Source organism: Leguminivora glycinivorella, chromosome 16, assembly GCF_023078275.1.
Source record: "Leguminivora glycinivorella isolate SPB_JAAS2020 chromosome 16, LegGlyc_1.1, whole genome shotgun sequence".
Classification (NCBI taxonomy): domain Eukaryota; kingdom Metazoa; phylum Arthropoda; class Insecta; order Lepidoptera; family Tortricidae; genus Leguminivora; species Leguminivora glycinivorella.
Window position 1 is genome coordinate 12,840,503 of NC_062986.1, and position 17,217 is coordinate 12,857,719.

Consider the following 17,217-nt stretch of genomic DNA (forward strand, 5'->3'; position numbering starts at 1 on the left):
ACCATGGTTGCTTTTGCACCGGTACCAATTAAGCTCGGGTTTCCTATAATAGACACACTATATGACGACACTACTATCCTAGGAAACTAGAGCTTTAGTTGAAGGAAATTGATAAAGGTAATCGGTTTGTGTTTGCGCAGGAGGTAAGTCTGAAGTGGAGCATAGACAAGAACGACGCCTAACGGACGTGTCCGAAAATACGCTTATTTTATACTTATATCCATGTTAGTGTGAATATCATTGATATGATAGTTAATCTACTTTTTTAAGTAGTCATATTTATTAGGTAATATTGAATCCAAAATATTTACTATATTTATACCCCATACCAAAACGGTTTTTCATTATTCTACTGTAGATGTTAGTAATTGGCATAATCTTTAATAGGTACAAATATTATTTATGGTGACGATGTTTGGTAAACTTCTACTATGCGTCGTGTACTTAGCTACTTTATTGTTGTTTTAGAGTAAACCGTGATATAAGTGCCATATAGAACATTGGCCAATCGTATCTACTTATCATTCTGTCCCTAATATTTCACTGCATCCCATGACAGTATATCCATTTAGTTTTAATATATTAAAACTTCTGCCAAACCATCCTCAAACTATGACTGTCACTTTATAGTATGAAAATTGAAAACATTGGTCCATTTATACACTTGAGCTTTCAGAGAATTCCTATTTTTATAAACTTTTTATAGTATGTCTAAATTTTCGGATTCATATCAATCTTAATAGGACTTTTTGAGTATTTTATTATATTTCAAAATTTTCCAACCACTTCCAAGATTTAGGTTTTTTCACTACTTAGTGTCTATATTTTCAACCGACCATACTATATGTACCAGCGGTGAGGTGTATTTAATGTTTTTAGAAAGCTGCGTATGCTGAAGCTGTATATATATAATAATATTCATTTATACTCGTAACTCCTGTTCTATCATGTGATAGAACAGGAGTTACGAGTATAAATGAATATTCATCTAATCCTCAAGAAATAATGTTGACACCTCGCCACGACTAAATCTATAACGCTAATCTAGCCTTTAAATCGTCTTGTATGTGGTACCTACTTTTACAGTAGCTGGTTGGAGGACTTTGGCACAGTGGCATTTTTGTCTTCTTGGGATATAAAGATAATTACTTAGACAGGGTTCGAGTTATTTTAACTCATATAGGGTAATTCCGAATGACAGAAATGCTCGGATAATTCCAAAAGGGAAATCTTGATATGATAGAAATAATGGTGATTTTTATGCGATTTTCGAAATTGGTCGACTTCCGGAATTACCGTAATGCACCTTACAACCTAATTCCTATCAAACTAATACTGATGTTGACTACCACTCAAGACGTAAGTTCTCGTCAACACCTTGTTACATGTAATAAAAAATTGTTGTAGAAATGTCAACTTTAATAGTTGACAATAGAGTTAATTCAATAGCCCCATAAATGGCATATATGCGGTAAAGGGTTAAGGGCTAGATTAGCGTCAGTACAAATGGGTTTAAATTTATTTGTATAAGTAGTTGTAACATTAGTTACGAATATATTGTATACATCAATCACTTGAATATTTGCTGTAGCTAATTAATTTTCGAATAAGGTCTAACATATTGATAATCATTTGTTTATACAATCGTCTGCGCGGCGCTGGTGTAATATTAAATTAATTACCAACTTGTATTCTGTAGTTAATAATTAATTAATGAGAATAAGAATACGCTTCCTTGTGCTCAATGTCAATACATAACGGTCTAACATTAATATTTACTGTTATATTCATACCTTTCTACTTATTTATATTGTGTAACCACTTATGGATTTCACCAAACCTATCGACACGGTATCTGCTCTAGCACCAAAAATCGCTCGTTAGTATGAAAATTCGATGGGCCGAATATTCGGTAAATATTCGGTATTCGGCATATTCGGCAAGTTTTTCAATGTTCGTATTCGGCTGAATAGTTCGGTTCAATTGCCGAATATTTACCGAATACACAAAGTAAACAAATAGCATTTAAGTTGGTCCGATTTCAGAATTTTATGATTTTAAGGAGCTACAAAAAAGAGATACCTACACTTTATAATAAAAATACAATTCTTTTGCAACAAAGGACAAAATAACAGTAGCTCATGAAATAAAAACCAAAGCTATAGCTATCCACTAAATGATAGTAACATTAGGGACATTAAGAGCCATCGTTATTAGACATAATATGAAATTCGAATATTCGACCGAATGTTCGGTTCGGTAAGAGCTAAACCGAATGTTCGGCCGAATATTCGTTTTCGGCAAAATCCTTATTCGGCCCATCTCTAATGAAGATACGCGTCGGAAATCCGAACGCATGCGTACGCATACTAAAAAGCGATATTTTTCGGCGAAGGCGATTCCGCGTCTATAGGTTTGGGGAGACCCTATTTCAATGTGTTACTTGTAAAGACAACCAATTGGAACACTAGGCCACTGTAGAACTATGTCATAGTGACGTTATAAATCAGATTGTAAGTAATTTCTTACTGCTTGTCATTTTGACATGGTTGTAGAGTGGCCTAGGGTTCCTATTGGTTGACTGTAGGTCGCGGTTCAATCTCATTAAATGCCCACTTTATATTTTAAATATTTGCCTACTAACAGTATAATATGATACCAAATTAGATTGAATTATTATATTGTTATATCGCTGTTTAGCTCAATTTACTGTGTTGACTAACTGGCTACATGTTGGTTTTAGAAAGCAGGAGACTCGTTTTAATAACAATAAAAGTTGATAAAACAAAAGGCCATGGTGTTTTGCAATATTATCTACCAAAGCTTGTCGTTTCAAGTGCCAAATAAATAGGTATAAAGGAACAAGAACCGCCATCAAAAAGTAGTACGTAAATAGAGAGACATCATTTTGTTTGTAAACGATAAACGACTGCAATAGATCTAGAGATGTGCAAGATATTTACCTAAAGAAATATTCCAAAACGTTGTTTCTTGAACTTGACACTTGTGTCGTGAAGAATTTTACAGGGCATGGGTAAAACTTTCAATTTGGAAACAAAATATGTAGAACTCCTGAGTTCTATTTTTAGAAACTTTTCGATCATTTTACAGCTAAATTGAGATTGAATACAATCAGTCATTTAAAAACTTCAGTATAAATTCTTCTGCTAACGTGCGTGAGTTCTCTGCAAATACCCAAATTGATATGGCGACAAACTCCTACTTTCTCAAACCAACACGACAGTAGGTACATTTCTGTTAATTTACTTTTAATTGTCACGTTTTAGTAATAACTAATTAAGAATAAGGGGCTGGTCCCTATATTTAATTGTGGAGTTAAGTAATTACGTTGTTGTGAATTTTATATGCGAAGCTACGCGTTGTATAAGTACCAATTAATCAATGTTATTATAACGTTAAAAATTCTAATACTTCCCAGAGAAGTGATGCAACAGGTCGTCGCTTTATTCCTTTAGCCATTTTACTGCCTCGACTATGTTATATAACCAGCGATAATAGTGAACTATGTAGAAATTAATAATTACATTTTTGAACTTCACTCGCTGTTACAAAGTGTCTCGCTGTAAAAGTTGGTGACGGGGAAAAGTTTTACCTTATTGGTCGATTCTTGTTAGAATTTCATAAAACGTAGCCGATATTGGAACGGCGTAAAGACCAAAGTCGGTAGAATTCAAAATTCGAACAATATTACAAAAGAAATAGGAACATTGCTATTGTTGGTTAAACGCGGTAACCAGTAACCGAGTCCACACCGGGCGTGGCACGTCGCGAGGCAATATGCTCGCGCGACCAACGTTCAGTTTACGCTCGCACGCTTAGTCCGAGCAACCTGCCCCGACCGAGGCACTTATACATTAGAACCTTTATCACGCAAGCACGTTGCCTCGCGACGAGCCTCGCCCTGTGTGAACCTAGCTAATAGGCGGACCGTATGTTTGTTTGCCATGGACGTATAATATTATCCACTCTGCGCTTGAGGTAGTGAGTAGACTAAGGGCCAGTTGCATCAAACCGTCTGTCACAGTCACAGTTAAAGCGTTCGTTAAATTTTGTTGTATGGGAAGCTCCATAGACATCTGCTGCGTGACGATGATGTGTCTGTCAAATGTGGTTGATGCAACTGGCCCTAAAACTACTTACACAACTACACATTCTCTTGTTAATTCCTACATGTCCATTGTCCTCATTCCTATTGGCCTACAGTATACAATAAAGGTATAAAGCGACGAAAAGTATTTCTTTCATAATATAGTTAAAGAGAAAATTGTTGCTTGAGATTTAAATGTGAAGGAGTTTGACAAAATATCTCACAAGTTCCAATGAAACATTAGTGTGTGTGTGGATTGAGTGAGCACCTTCCGAAAATAAAAAAAAATATGCTGATCATTTAGTAAAAGTTCTAAAACAATTGTAAAACGAATCTCTGAATTTGTAAAAAGATATATCAAAAGATACAGCCATTAACATGTGCTCACTCAGTTCTCACAAACTACCAACGAAAACAGTGAATATATTCATTTAACATATAATATTTATATACTAACATTTAGTAAAAAATAGGCCAACCTACCTCTATAAATATTAGATCACCTAGTGACGTATTTAATTTTTTACAAATAGTTTCTTATGCTCACTCAATCCACACACTTTTGAAAAGCCGAATTTTGATGAAAAACATAAGATTTAGACCGCTATTATATGTGTATAGTTTAGTAAAAGTGAAATGGGAATTTGTAAAATACAAAACGAACCACTAACGTGTCAGGTTTTTTTATAATAAATTTTTGTAAGTGCTCACTCAGTCCACACGTTTTGAGAAAGTTAAAAATGTAAATATCTTACGATTTGTAGCACCTAAGACACTCGAAAGTACTTCAACATTTAGTAAAAATTTTTACTAAATATCCACCATCTAATATTTTATATTCGTTGTCTGGTTTTAAAGATATTCAGACATAACTTTTCTCATACAAATGTATCAAGTAGGGTGACCACACTATGTCGGCTCCTGATTTTCCCTTCCTTCCCATTGTCATATTGAGATTGGGGAGTTTCGTTCAATTTTGATAATAGTTTATATTAAACTAATACCATATTAATTCTCCATCTGCAAACTGTTTTTAGGTTATGTTCTTGGCCTAGTGATGATGTGTATTGTGTAATTTTTATCGACGTCAGGATAATAACCATATCGACATTCTTGCATTAAAAAGGACATGAATGATAATTGGTAAGAAACAAAGAATATAATACTTCACTAGTAAGAAACCAGAACCTGGTAATCTAATCGTGCTAACAGATGAGCGTACCGGATTTGTAAGTGGGAGCGAGAAAATAATAACTATTTCTCGCTCCCATTTACAAGCTAGCAAGCATCCATATGGATGACCTTGGTGCGGTACGGTGCTCGTACGGTCATGTGTTAGCAGCTTTACAGCGTGCGTAGCCGAATGGCATTACTCCGACGCCAAAAGAAAACGAAACGCCGTGCCAGTTAGTCTGGCGCGACAGAGCCACTTACAAATCCGGTACGCTCATCTGTTAGCACGATTAGATTACCAGGTTCTGGTTTCTTACTAGTGAAGTATTATATTCTTTGTTTCTTACCAATTATCATTCATGTCCTTTTTAATGCATGAATGTCGATATGGTTATTATCCTGACGTCGATAAAAATTACACAATACACATCATCACTAGGCCAAGAACATAACCTAAAAACAGTTTGCAGATGGAGAATTAATATGGTATTAGTTTAATATAAACTATTATCAAAATTGAACGATACTCCCCAATCTCAATATGACAATGGGAAGGTGGGGAAATTCAGGAGCCGACATAGTGTGGTCACCCTACTTGATACATTTGTATGAGAAAAGTTATGTCTGAATATCTTTAAAACCAGACAACGAATATAAAATATTAGATGGTGGATATTTAGTAAAAATTTTTACTAAATGTTGAAGTACTTTCGAGTGTCTTAGGTGCTACAAATCGTAAGATATTTACATTTTTAACTTTCTCAAAACGTGTGGACTGAGTGAGCACTTACAAAAATTTATTATAAAAAAACCTGACACGTTAGTGGTTCGTTTTGTATTTTACAAATTCCCATTTCACTTTTACTAAACTATACACATATAATAGCGGTCTAAATCTTATGTTTTTCATCAAAATTCGGCTTTTCAAAAGTGTGTGGATTGAGTGAGCATAAGAAACTATTTGTAAAAAATTAAATACGTCACTAGGTGATCTAATATTTATAGAGGTAGGTTGGCCTATTTTTTACTAAATGTTAGTATATAAATATTATATGTTAAATGAATATATTCACTGTTTTCGTTGGTAGTTTGTGAGAACTGAGTGAGCACATGTTAATGGCTGTATCTTTTGATTTATCTTTTTACAAATTCAGAGATTCGTTTTACAATTGTTTTAGAACTTTTACTAAATGATCAGCATATTTTTTTTAATTTTCGGAAGGTGCTCACTCAATCCACACACACACAAACATTAAATCTTAAGCAACAGTTTTGAATAACACACTAATACTACATTTTGAGTGAATGTCTGTGTTTGGAGTAATACGCAAATTGTTAAGTGTTGTAAAATAAAAGAAATATTTACAATTTCAGTTTTTCCTTGAACATAAATCCTCAATGTAAAGATTCGACTTATTAGTTACTAGCTTTTGTCTGCGGCTTTCGCTCGCGTTAGACAGAGACAAAAAGTGGCTATGTCACTCTCCATCCCTTCAACTATCTCCACTTAAAAAATCACGTCAATTCGTCACTCCGTTTTGCCGTGAAAGACGGACAAACAAACAACTTTCCCATTTATAATATTAGTATGAATTGAACCACTCGCTTTCTGGAATGCGTCGAACTTATACTCCATGTTATCCACGATGACGCGAAGATAACCTTCAACTGCTCAGAATACCAGCAACAGAACGTGTCTTCGGGATTAGGACGATGTATATTTTCTTTTTGAAGATAATAAAAAAACATTTTTTCCATCATAAAACATTTTATTACAAACAATAATTAAAAAACATATTTTTACATTATATAACTTATTACAATTCCAACATCGCGTTATATATTATAAATGCAATTTATATATTCTCCCGTTATATTTTGTATGACCGGGAATTAATTTACATAAAATCCTGTACAATGTCAGCGTCTAACAGCTGGAATGGAAATAATATGCAAATTTAAAAAGTATGTTTCATAATTACAAAGAACCACTAGGATAACAATATAAGAAATTAACCGAATAGAGTTGGCCTAAAATAACTCTGCATTAGATTTGCACAAATAAAGTGTGGCAGCAATATCATTAACCCTTTGGAAAGCAGACGTTTGTATAAATTTTCTACTTATATACATCCACAGCGATATCACAATCGTTGCAAAGTTAGCTTAGACCGACTCTACCTAATTTAATAAAGTACTAACGTACGCTATCATATAAAAGGCATCATTGTTTATACAACAATAAGTCATACTTCGAAAACACAAATTCAATCCAATAAGATAATAGTTTCCCATTTTACCGCCATTTATACCTAGGCGGGTCACAGAGAGCGAGAACTCGCGAGGACTCGCGAGGCAAATTCCCTCGGCAGCAAATGGTCAATGTAAACGCTTTGCCGAAAAAACGCGCGAAGGTACTGCCTCGGCCGAGGCATATCTCAGCAATTCCCGTCAACTTTGTACAAAAATTAAGGGAAAAGTTAAATTTGTTTTTATTAATTCCTATTTTGTTACCAAGATTTTGTTGATGAATTGAGATTTTATTAAGTTTTATTTCGTCATTAAGGTTCTCTAGTATCTATATTTTCTTAATTATAACAATTATCCTGTATATATCTTACGAAAGTCGAATTATATTACTAAATGTTGGTAACAAAATAGGATCAATTAAAATTTGCTGACGTGGCATTGTACAAAGTTGACGGGAATTGCTGATCTACATTGGCCGTTTGCCGTGCGAGGGAACCTCGCGATGTTACACGCTCTGTGTGGACCCGCCTAATGAAAAAGAACATTATTGAGAGGTGGGTATTTCATTGGTATATATAATTCTTCATTTAAATGTAATGGTGCTTTTCAAATAATTTATATACACAAACTTGAATTGTTTGGACATTTTTGATATTACAATAATTGCATAGTCCAGTGATATTACAGTATAAGTAAAATTCAATAGAAATGGCAAATACTGTAAACTATACAATTTCATCTTAGTATTCTTGCAACTTTTCTGTCCATAAAACCACCTAAATTTCTTAAGATTTTAATGCCCAAGTTTGTTTACATTATTCGCCTTTTCTATTAAACTCCACTTTATAAACTTCACGAATTTGGCCTTCAAGAATTTCTTTGGTTGAAATATTACGACATAATAAAAATCTAAACCCATCTAAATATATGAAAAGTAAGCCTTTCTACGTTTGCTTCACTTTATCGCTGCCTTGTCAGTTCTCAATTATAATAGTAAAAGCAACATGGAATCATTATTCATTGTAACTACATCAAGTATTCCGATTTGATTAATGACTGAAATGACGGTTTATAAATCAACTTTATAAAGCTGGTACAGTTTAATTCAGTTTAGAAGCCCTGAATTCTTAAAAGCAGTGGTAATATTTTTATTTTCTCTTTGGAATAAAAAATACAAAGACGTCAGGAAAATGAATAAATCTATAGAGTGAGATCAAGATACGTTGGTAACGATTTTGATAGCCTCGCCATTGCAAGGGTTAATAAACGCCATAATTTCAGCTTGGTTGGTTTAAGGGTGAAGTCACATCTCTCAGCATCGAGCCGTATAAGAAATCGCTAGTTAGTATAGGGTTGCCAACCGTACTATATAATATAGTACTGTACTATATTTTGGCCCAGCGTACTATATTCTAGATGAAGCATATATAGTACGCAAAAGTACTATATTTTTGGGGTCCACGCCAGTGGCGAATTTACACTAGGGTCAAACCGCCAGGAGCGGCGTTTTGATAATAAAAAAAATTTCGCGCTCGCTCCGCTCGCGCTTTTATTCATATTTAACCTTCACATTTCATTACTTCGTTCTGTCCTACAAATATTGCAGTTACCACAGAATATATAATAGTACAAGTACAGAAGGCCCACTGCTTTGATGTTCACGAAATGCCGCCTTTTTAAATGCCTACAAAATTCTAACAAAGAAACGAGCCGCACGTGCGCAGCGTCGGAGGATAGGGTTGCCTATGGTTTAAAACGCATTAATTCTCAGATAAATAGTTATACTATATATTCAAGTCTTTGGTACTTTCTAGGTATATATACAGTATTTATATATTTTTGTTACAGCCTTCAGCATCACAAGCCTTATTGAACTTTTCCGTGGGACTTAATCAATAAGATCAGTGTAAGATTGTCCTATTTTATTCATGATGTCTATTTAACTAAGCATTATTAGCCATTCCACACGTGGACATCGCATATGAACCTTGAAAAAAACTCGCTACGTAATGTAACAATAGAAAGTGCGAACGTGCGTTCCGTGAGAACGCGCGCCACCCCTGATCAGGCCGCGAACTCGCGGCCGCCGGCATGTACTTGTAGCGTGGCGATAGAATCGCGGAGTGAGCCGCCCCTGCAGTTACGTATAAAGCCACCGTTGTTTGCAAACATTTGTATTTTTTTCCATGATATATTAAATAACGACATTTCTTAAGGGGATTCTCTACTCCGATGAGCTTCGATTTGAATCCATTGCTATTATGAATATTACGATAATTTCTGAAGCATATCATATTAACAGAATCGTCTTCAAACAAACTAGCATCCCATAATTAGGTACCTACTTCACAGCTCATTGATTCTGTGATATTTAGCATCAAAGTTGAACTATTTTAGGACCGAAACTGGTTCTTTGGTCAAAAATTTTGCCTTAATTAGTTTAAAATTAAAATCGCTTTTGCATTTTTATAAAAGTCTAGATTTCATTGAAGTAAAAATGTTTTTAAAACAATGTCAAATTTCATAAAAATTATAAGTACTTATAATATGGGTATTTTTTTTTAAATATGGGTCTTGTAAAAAAAGTAAGTAGGTAACTATTGAAATTAAAAGAATATTAATAGGTACGTAAGTAAAAATTGCACACCTGTCAATACATTTAGAAAGTGATAGAAGACTCAATATTGCATATTTTTCGAAATACGCCATATATATTGTTGGTGTTCAATAAAACATTACATACAATATATAAACTAGTTATATATTACGCTAAGTAAAACATTCGACAACATGAAAGTTTGCTTTTTTAAAAAAGGTCAAATGTTAAGTTGGTAAATGTGAGCTTGGCAAATAAAACAATAAGTTGGGAAATGAACATTCGGCGGAATAAAATTGCGCGAAACGTGAGTTGGGAAGTGATATTCGGCCATACAACTTTCGACGATACTTAAATAAGAGAACCAATGCAACACAAAACTTGTCAAAAATCGATGAAAATCGAATGGAGCCCCTTAGAGTGGACAGAAAGAACGATCTCTACGACTTGGTTATCGATTATGTGTACCGTACTATATTTTATTTCGGTGTACTATATTTTTTAGATGGAATTTTCTAAAATACTATATTTCCCTAAAAAAAAGTTGGCAACCCTACACTTGAAGACGCTTACGCATCGGAAAGCTGAAAGCATGTGTACGCCTGTTCATATTATCGAGCGATTTCTCATATACAGAATGCGGCTCGAGGCTGATAGATGTGACTTCACCCTTACAACCTTTACACCGGCGAACATCATTGCCAACTTGTCTTGGTCGACTGGATAATGTAAGTTTAACCCCTCGTATGCGGCCTGTCAAGTTTGATCATTGAAATAGTGACCTTGACATTTAAAACAATCGATTAAAATTTCCACGCACGGATCCGTGTTTAAGCATACGAGGGGTTAAGCCATGCTCTTTGAGGCGGGATTTCTCAATTTTAACATAAACAGAGTTTTTCGAACAAGATCGTTTCTCATACAATACAGAACGTACTTGGAAAACTTTATTTCATATAACATAAATCCATAGATTAAAATAAGTAGTATAAGCCTCAGTTCTATAACGATCCCTTATCTATTAAGGCTATACTATAATTCAAATAGTCAGTACATTTTTTACTTCCTAACATTAATCTAAGGGACCTTTATAAAATCTGAGTTGAGATATGCGCGTCGCAATCCGAAAAGAGATCAATATCTAGACTGATCGTCGGACAAGTTGTGCGATAATCAGGTACTACAAACTGAGTGTACACTTCTGCTCATTTATATGGTGGTTCCCACGATACAGGCTGTGCCTAGTGTGGGGGCCATCGAATATGTTTCTTCTTGATTTGTATTTCTTGAAATAAATATATTGTCATTGTTATATTGATACCAAAATTGGTGTGATGGTTTTGACCTTTTAAGTTTTACGTTAAAAAACAAAACTCAACTCACATACCCTAGTCACAGGTGCCAACAAGCCCTACCTACTTGAAATAAAGGTTAGTTTTTCGGAGTACGCTATAACAATAGGCTAGTTTCCTACTAGTCAAATCAGCTTCTTTTTAAGAACTGTCAAAACGATTTGCTAATATGGAATCACTATGAAATACTGAGGAGTGACGTCACGGTCAATTCATTTACTTTATATCTTTCTCTTTGACTTATTCAATAGAAAGTATGTTTAAACATAAATAATGTCCATATTTTTCTTTTAATTATGCGGTGCTTTATTTCGTGCACTGCATACAATATTTTTGTATTTTAAGTATAGGAAACTAGCCTATTACACATACTGGGGACGCTATTGCTATGTCTTGTATGGGAACCCTGCATTTTATGATTAAGCACTGAGACTTGGCACAGTTGTTCATTGGGTGGCCCTGAGTAGATAAAGATCGGGAGGCATCGAGAGCCCCCCTTAATTTAGGAGGGAGGAGGGGGGGAAGACTGGCGCGTCCGCGCTTCCTTTGAAACCATATTTCTCTAAAACTATACAAAATAGGGCATGCAATATATCATTTTCGGATAAATGAAGGACAAGGAATTCATTTTTGGAACAAAAAAAATGTATTTTAGAACAAAAATACAAAATAAAATGGGAAAATCTGAAAACGAGATTTTTTTTTATACATATTATTGCACATTTTATGAAAACTGTAATGGTTTTTTCTAAATAAAAAATATTATTTAATAGCTACATTTATCTCGTTTTAGAAAATGTATAATTTGTTATAGAAATATATTATAGGATGAGTGATAAAAAATAATTTACATCGCCCGATAGGGTGATTTGAATGCTCATTTCAATAAGTTTTGTCAATGATTTCAGGTATAATCACTATTTTTAACACACGAAAGCCGTAATCATTGTAGTTTATGGCTATTTTAGTGATTAATGTACTTAAAATAAAAAAAAATACAAAAATTTTAAAAAATATTAAAAATGTGATAATTTTTTTTAACATTATCTTATTTTGTTCTTTCTACACAATATATATCTAAAAGCAATAAATATCAATAAAAAGCCACATTTATACAGTTTATAAAAATATATAGTTTGTTATATAAATATATTACGAAACGCGAGATAAAAAATAATGAAAGTGACGTGGCAGGGCGATCTTGATGTACGGTACGGGTCAGCTTGTATGATTCGATGAGGTGAGGTAATGGTACTCAAAGCTCTCAAAAAGTGTAGTTATTTAGAGTACTTCAAATTAAACAACATACTCCTATATAGTCTGAATTTAACTATTTATATTACATGAAATGATCGATTGATATGATAGGTCAGATATATACATCTGCACGGGAAGCATGGTCGCGCGATAGACGATAAAATATCAGGCCGTCCCTATCGCACTTACAAATAGTGCGATAGGGACGGCCTGCTATTTTATCACTTATCGCGCGACCATAATTGCCTGCCTGATCCTAATACATACATCTTGTGAAATAGTAGTTATCTATATGATTTGCATAATTTATGGATAATTCTTACTTGACATATTTATTATTCCAGATCTGCGTCCTGTACTTTGGTTAACGAGTGCCGAAAATAGTTATTAACCAAAAAAGACCGCCAAATTAACAGCATTTCACCGACAAAAGCTGCCTTGCACCATTTTTGTAAGGGTTATAGGTATATCAAGGTGTCCATGTATGGGGTCAACTAAACCCAATTCAAAATTTGCCATTATTTTCTACTTGTGGCTGGACGAAAGTCTGTAACAATTGGGATTTGGGAGCCTACTTGCCCGCAACGTTGCCTGTTGCTGCAGAAACATGCCTCGAAATTGTCGGATGCAGGTGTAATAAAAAACAGTGCCGCGTAAGGTGCAACCGTAAAAAAATACTTTTTAAATTAAATGTTCGGAGCTGATGTGCTTATGCAGTGGATGTTGTGATATATACATAATTAAATTCAGACTATTCATGTTGTTTTATTTGAATAACTCAAAATAGCTACACTTTTTAAGAGCCTTGAGTACTAGCCCCGATACACATGTTTTCGTCTAGTCAGACCATTTTTTGAGGTTCTCCTTTGTACAAAAGCAATGTCTTAGTTCAAAAATCATTAATGTTTAATGCTAATACGAATCTAGTTTATTTTTTATGGCACTATTGCGCAATAACTAACTATCATTACTACTGAAAGGAAGAATATGACGATTTTTATTTTATCTTTTATGGATGGGTAAAACCAATTTAAGGGGGCCCAAAGGAAGTAACTAAATTCTGCTAGTAAACTAAAAAATCTTCAAGCCTATGCATGCAGAACTGCTTTAGGAGAGGAGAACGTGATTAAGACATTTTTTTGCAATATAAGTCACATGCAATTTTATTTTACAATCAAAATAAACTATATTATAGGACTTTTACAATTTTCTGTACTGGGTCGTGATATACCTACATGTGTAAACGTTATTAGAATAAGTATATTTCTGTATTACTAGACGAACTCCACTGCATAGCGGGTAGTACCTTTACCTCACCTCATCGAATAATGCAACGTAAGATGTACATTAAAATTTTCATTTTCATTATTTTTTATCTCGCGTTTCGTAATATATTTATATAACAAACTATATATTTTTATAAACTGTATAAATGTGGCTTTTTATTGATATTTATTGCTTTTAGATATATATTGTGTAGAAAGAACAAAATAGGATAATGTTAAAAAAAATATCACATTTTTAATATTTTTTAAAAATTTTGTATTTTTTTTTATTTTAAGTACATTAATCACTAAAATAGCCATAAACTACAATGATTACGGCTTTCGTGTGTTAAAAATAGTGATTATACCTGAAATCATTGACAAAACTTATTGAAATGAGCATTCAAATCACCCTATCGGGCGATGTAAATTATTTTTTATCACTCGTCCTATAATATATTTCTATAACAAATTATACATTTTCTAAAACTAGATAAATGTAGCTATTAAATAATATTTTTTATTTAGAAAAAACCATTACAGTTTTCATAAAATGTGCAATAATATGTATAAAAAAAAATCTCGTTTTCAGATTTTCCCATTTTATTTTGTATTTTTGTTCTAAAATACATTTTTTTTGTTCCAAAAATGAATTCCTCGTCCTTTATTTATCCGAAAATGATATATCGCATGCCCTATTTTGTATAGTTTTAGAGAAATATGGTTTCAAAGGAAGCGCGGCGGCGCCAGCCTTCCCCCCCTCTTCCCTCCTAAATTAAGGGGGGCTCTCAATGCCTCCCGATCTTTATCTACTCAGGGCCACCCAAGGAACAACCTGTGCCAAGTCTCAGTGCTTAATCATAAAATGCAGGGTGTTGTGCAATAGCGTCCCCAGTAACATGTTCATGGGACTGTAAACACTTCTTACGGTGCATTTAGGTGTTTTTAGCATTCAAAGTTCAAATTATGAGATAATCTTTTCACTATAAAGTGTTGTATTTTTAGGTAGGCTGAGCCGACACAAATATTAACAGTTTTGTGTATGCCCAACAAAAGACAGTGATTTTGATCACAATATAAATGAACTGAAGTGTAACTCATCATGCCATCACACAAAACCGACGAAAACCGAGAAAAATCTCATATGACTACACCCCATGTGCGACACACATAACACCTTTACAATTTACAACAATTAAATAATTATCTAACCTGATTTACATAAACAATGTAACTATAGCCACGTACAGCGTTGAAGAAAACGTGTAGGAGGTTTAATATCTGATCTAGATAGCACAAGATTTAGGAAACCTCGAACACCGAAGTTGTATGTAAATATTTGTTACTACTAATAAGGCGTAATCAGCAACGAGCCCGTAACGAGGAGTCACACTGAAAGATTACGACAGATGTCGCTATTCATTAACCGCTGTAGGTACAGTGTGCCATGCCAGTAAAAAACATGGGAAAATGTACGTCATTTGACGGCAACAAACAGTTACAAGTACACCAGAAACTCTAGCACTGACCGTTGACATAAAGCATATTTCTCCGGGGCTACAGGGCCGAAAGGTTTGTGACCCCATACGCAGCTATCCCCTCGACATTTCACTCAGCGCTAAACTTAGGTGCCGCTACTTGTATATTTGTGCCAATTCGAGTGATTAAATGTGCGAAATTGCGAACTTCGGTATTCGTAATCTATACCGGCTAACAAACCTGCGTCAAAGTTCGTCTTCAACTGTGTACGTATACTATATTTATAATGTTTTTGTTGACTATATCTAATACGTGCATATAATACAAATAGGAATTTACCTCACTTGCCGCATGTGACGGCCGTTGATCCCTTCAATGAACCATATACTTTATATTCTACATAACGTTGGGAACTGTGAAACCGACTTAAATATTTTTCCCAACTTTTACGTAAAATTCGGTTACATTTTCTTGTAGTTTACACCAGTCATAGCAATTAAAATTACTTTGAAAAAGTTTACAGTTCTTGGGAAGAGCTTGAAGTTAAAAAAATGTGTTACATCAAAACAACGTGTCATATTACATATTTCCTATTTAGATACGCTGTTTTATCGTAACAGTTAGTAATGTATACGCATAATACGGAGTCACTTTATTTCAAGACAGAAGACATATATTCAGACGTATGTCTCCATCGATGTTTTCATAATGACAATTTAAACATCGAAGACATTAGAGCGCGTTCACACTTATCTTGTTGAAAGCCGCATCTGCCGCAGTTTCAACTCTTCGTTCTAAAGCGATGATAGACCACCACGAGCCGAAAACGTTATGTGAATGCATCTTTATCACACGATAACTAGCACTACATCTTCGTACAGTCCATTGGCTCGGCATCGGAAATCAAGTGAAAATACCCTGAAGGTCACAGTTTAAACTTTTTTTTCGAACTTTTAAACGGGTTGAACTTTAACTGATGAGTGATGACTCACCGCAAGCCAACAATTTTACGTGACCACATATTTTACAGCGTTTATCTTTTGGAATCTCCGGGTAAGCGAGTATCATACGACATTAAAATACAGTCCACTAGGCGTCAAAAGTCATGTGGCTAATCAAGGGAGTGAGAACCCTGGAGGACGAAAATTGTATGTGAACGCGTCATTAACAGAACTGACTTATGAAATGTCTTCACGCCGGCGTTACAACTAGCATTACGTACAGTCCACTCGGCTCGGCGTCGGAAGCCAATCGACACCCCTGAAGGTCGCAGTTTGAACTCTTTGATCTAAAACACGGGTATGAACTTGAAAAGTTACCGGTTTTGCTCACTGCGAGCCGTGAATGTGACCGTATAACAGTTTTTGTGTGGACGTCGGCGTTACAACTAGGATTACGAGTCCACTCGGCTGGGAAGTCACGTGACAGTCCCCCGGCTGGGTGCGGAGTGCGCAGGCGCCGCTAGATGGCGAGCGGCTTGCCGCGGCACTGGTCGTGCACGTAGCCGGTGAAGCGCTTGAGGAACTTGGGGTACTCGCGCTTGTACACCGCGCGCAGCACGCCCGCCGGCGCCCAGCCGCCCGGGTTCACTGCAGGGAGAGGTAAATGTTACTTGATTTTTTAAAATTATTATTATAAATGGGCTTACTCTTGGCCACAGACTAGCCAAAGGCAAAGACTACGATGCAGTGAGCTCGCCCAGAAGATGCCTGTTCACTCTTGATTTGAAGGTTGTCG

At 34.9% G+C, this 17,217-nt stretch overlaps 1 protein-coding gene across 3 annotated transcripts in view; it reads right to left on the minus strand.

Moving 5' to 3' along the window:
* Positions 1 to 16,434: 16,434 nt before the first annotated feature.
* Positions 16,435 to 17,217, minus strand: part of LOC125234462 (ceramide transfer protein-like) — a 39,505-nt gene continuing 38,722 nt past the window's right edge. For all 3 annotated transcript variants that reach the window (XM_048140717.1, XM_048140719.1, XM_048140718.1), the window contains one exon: positions 16,435 to 17,069. In XM_048140717.1, coding sequence (XP_047996674.1) covers positions 16,942 to 17,069 — 128 coding nt within the window. In that variant the 3' untranslated portion in view covers positions 16,435 to 16,941. The remainder of the gene's footprint in view (positions 17,070 to 17,217) is intronic.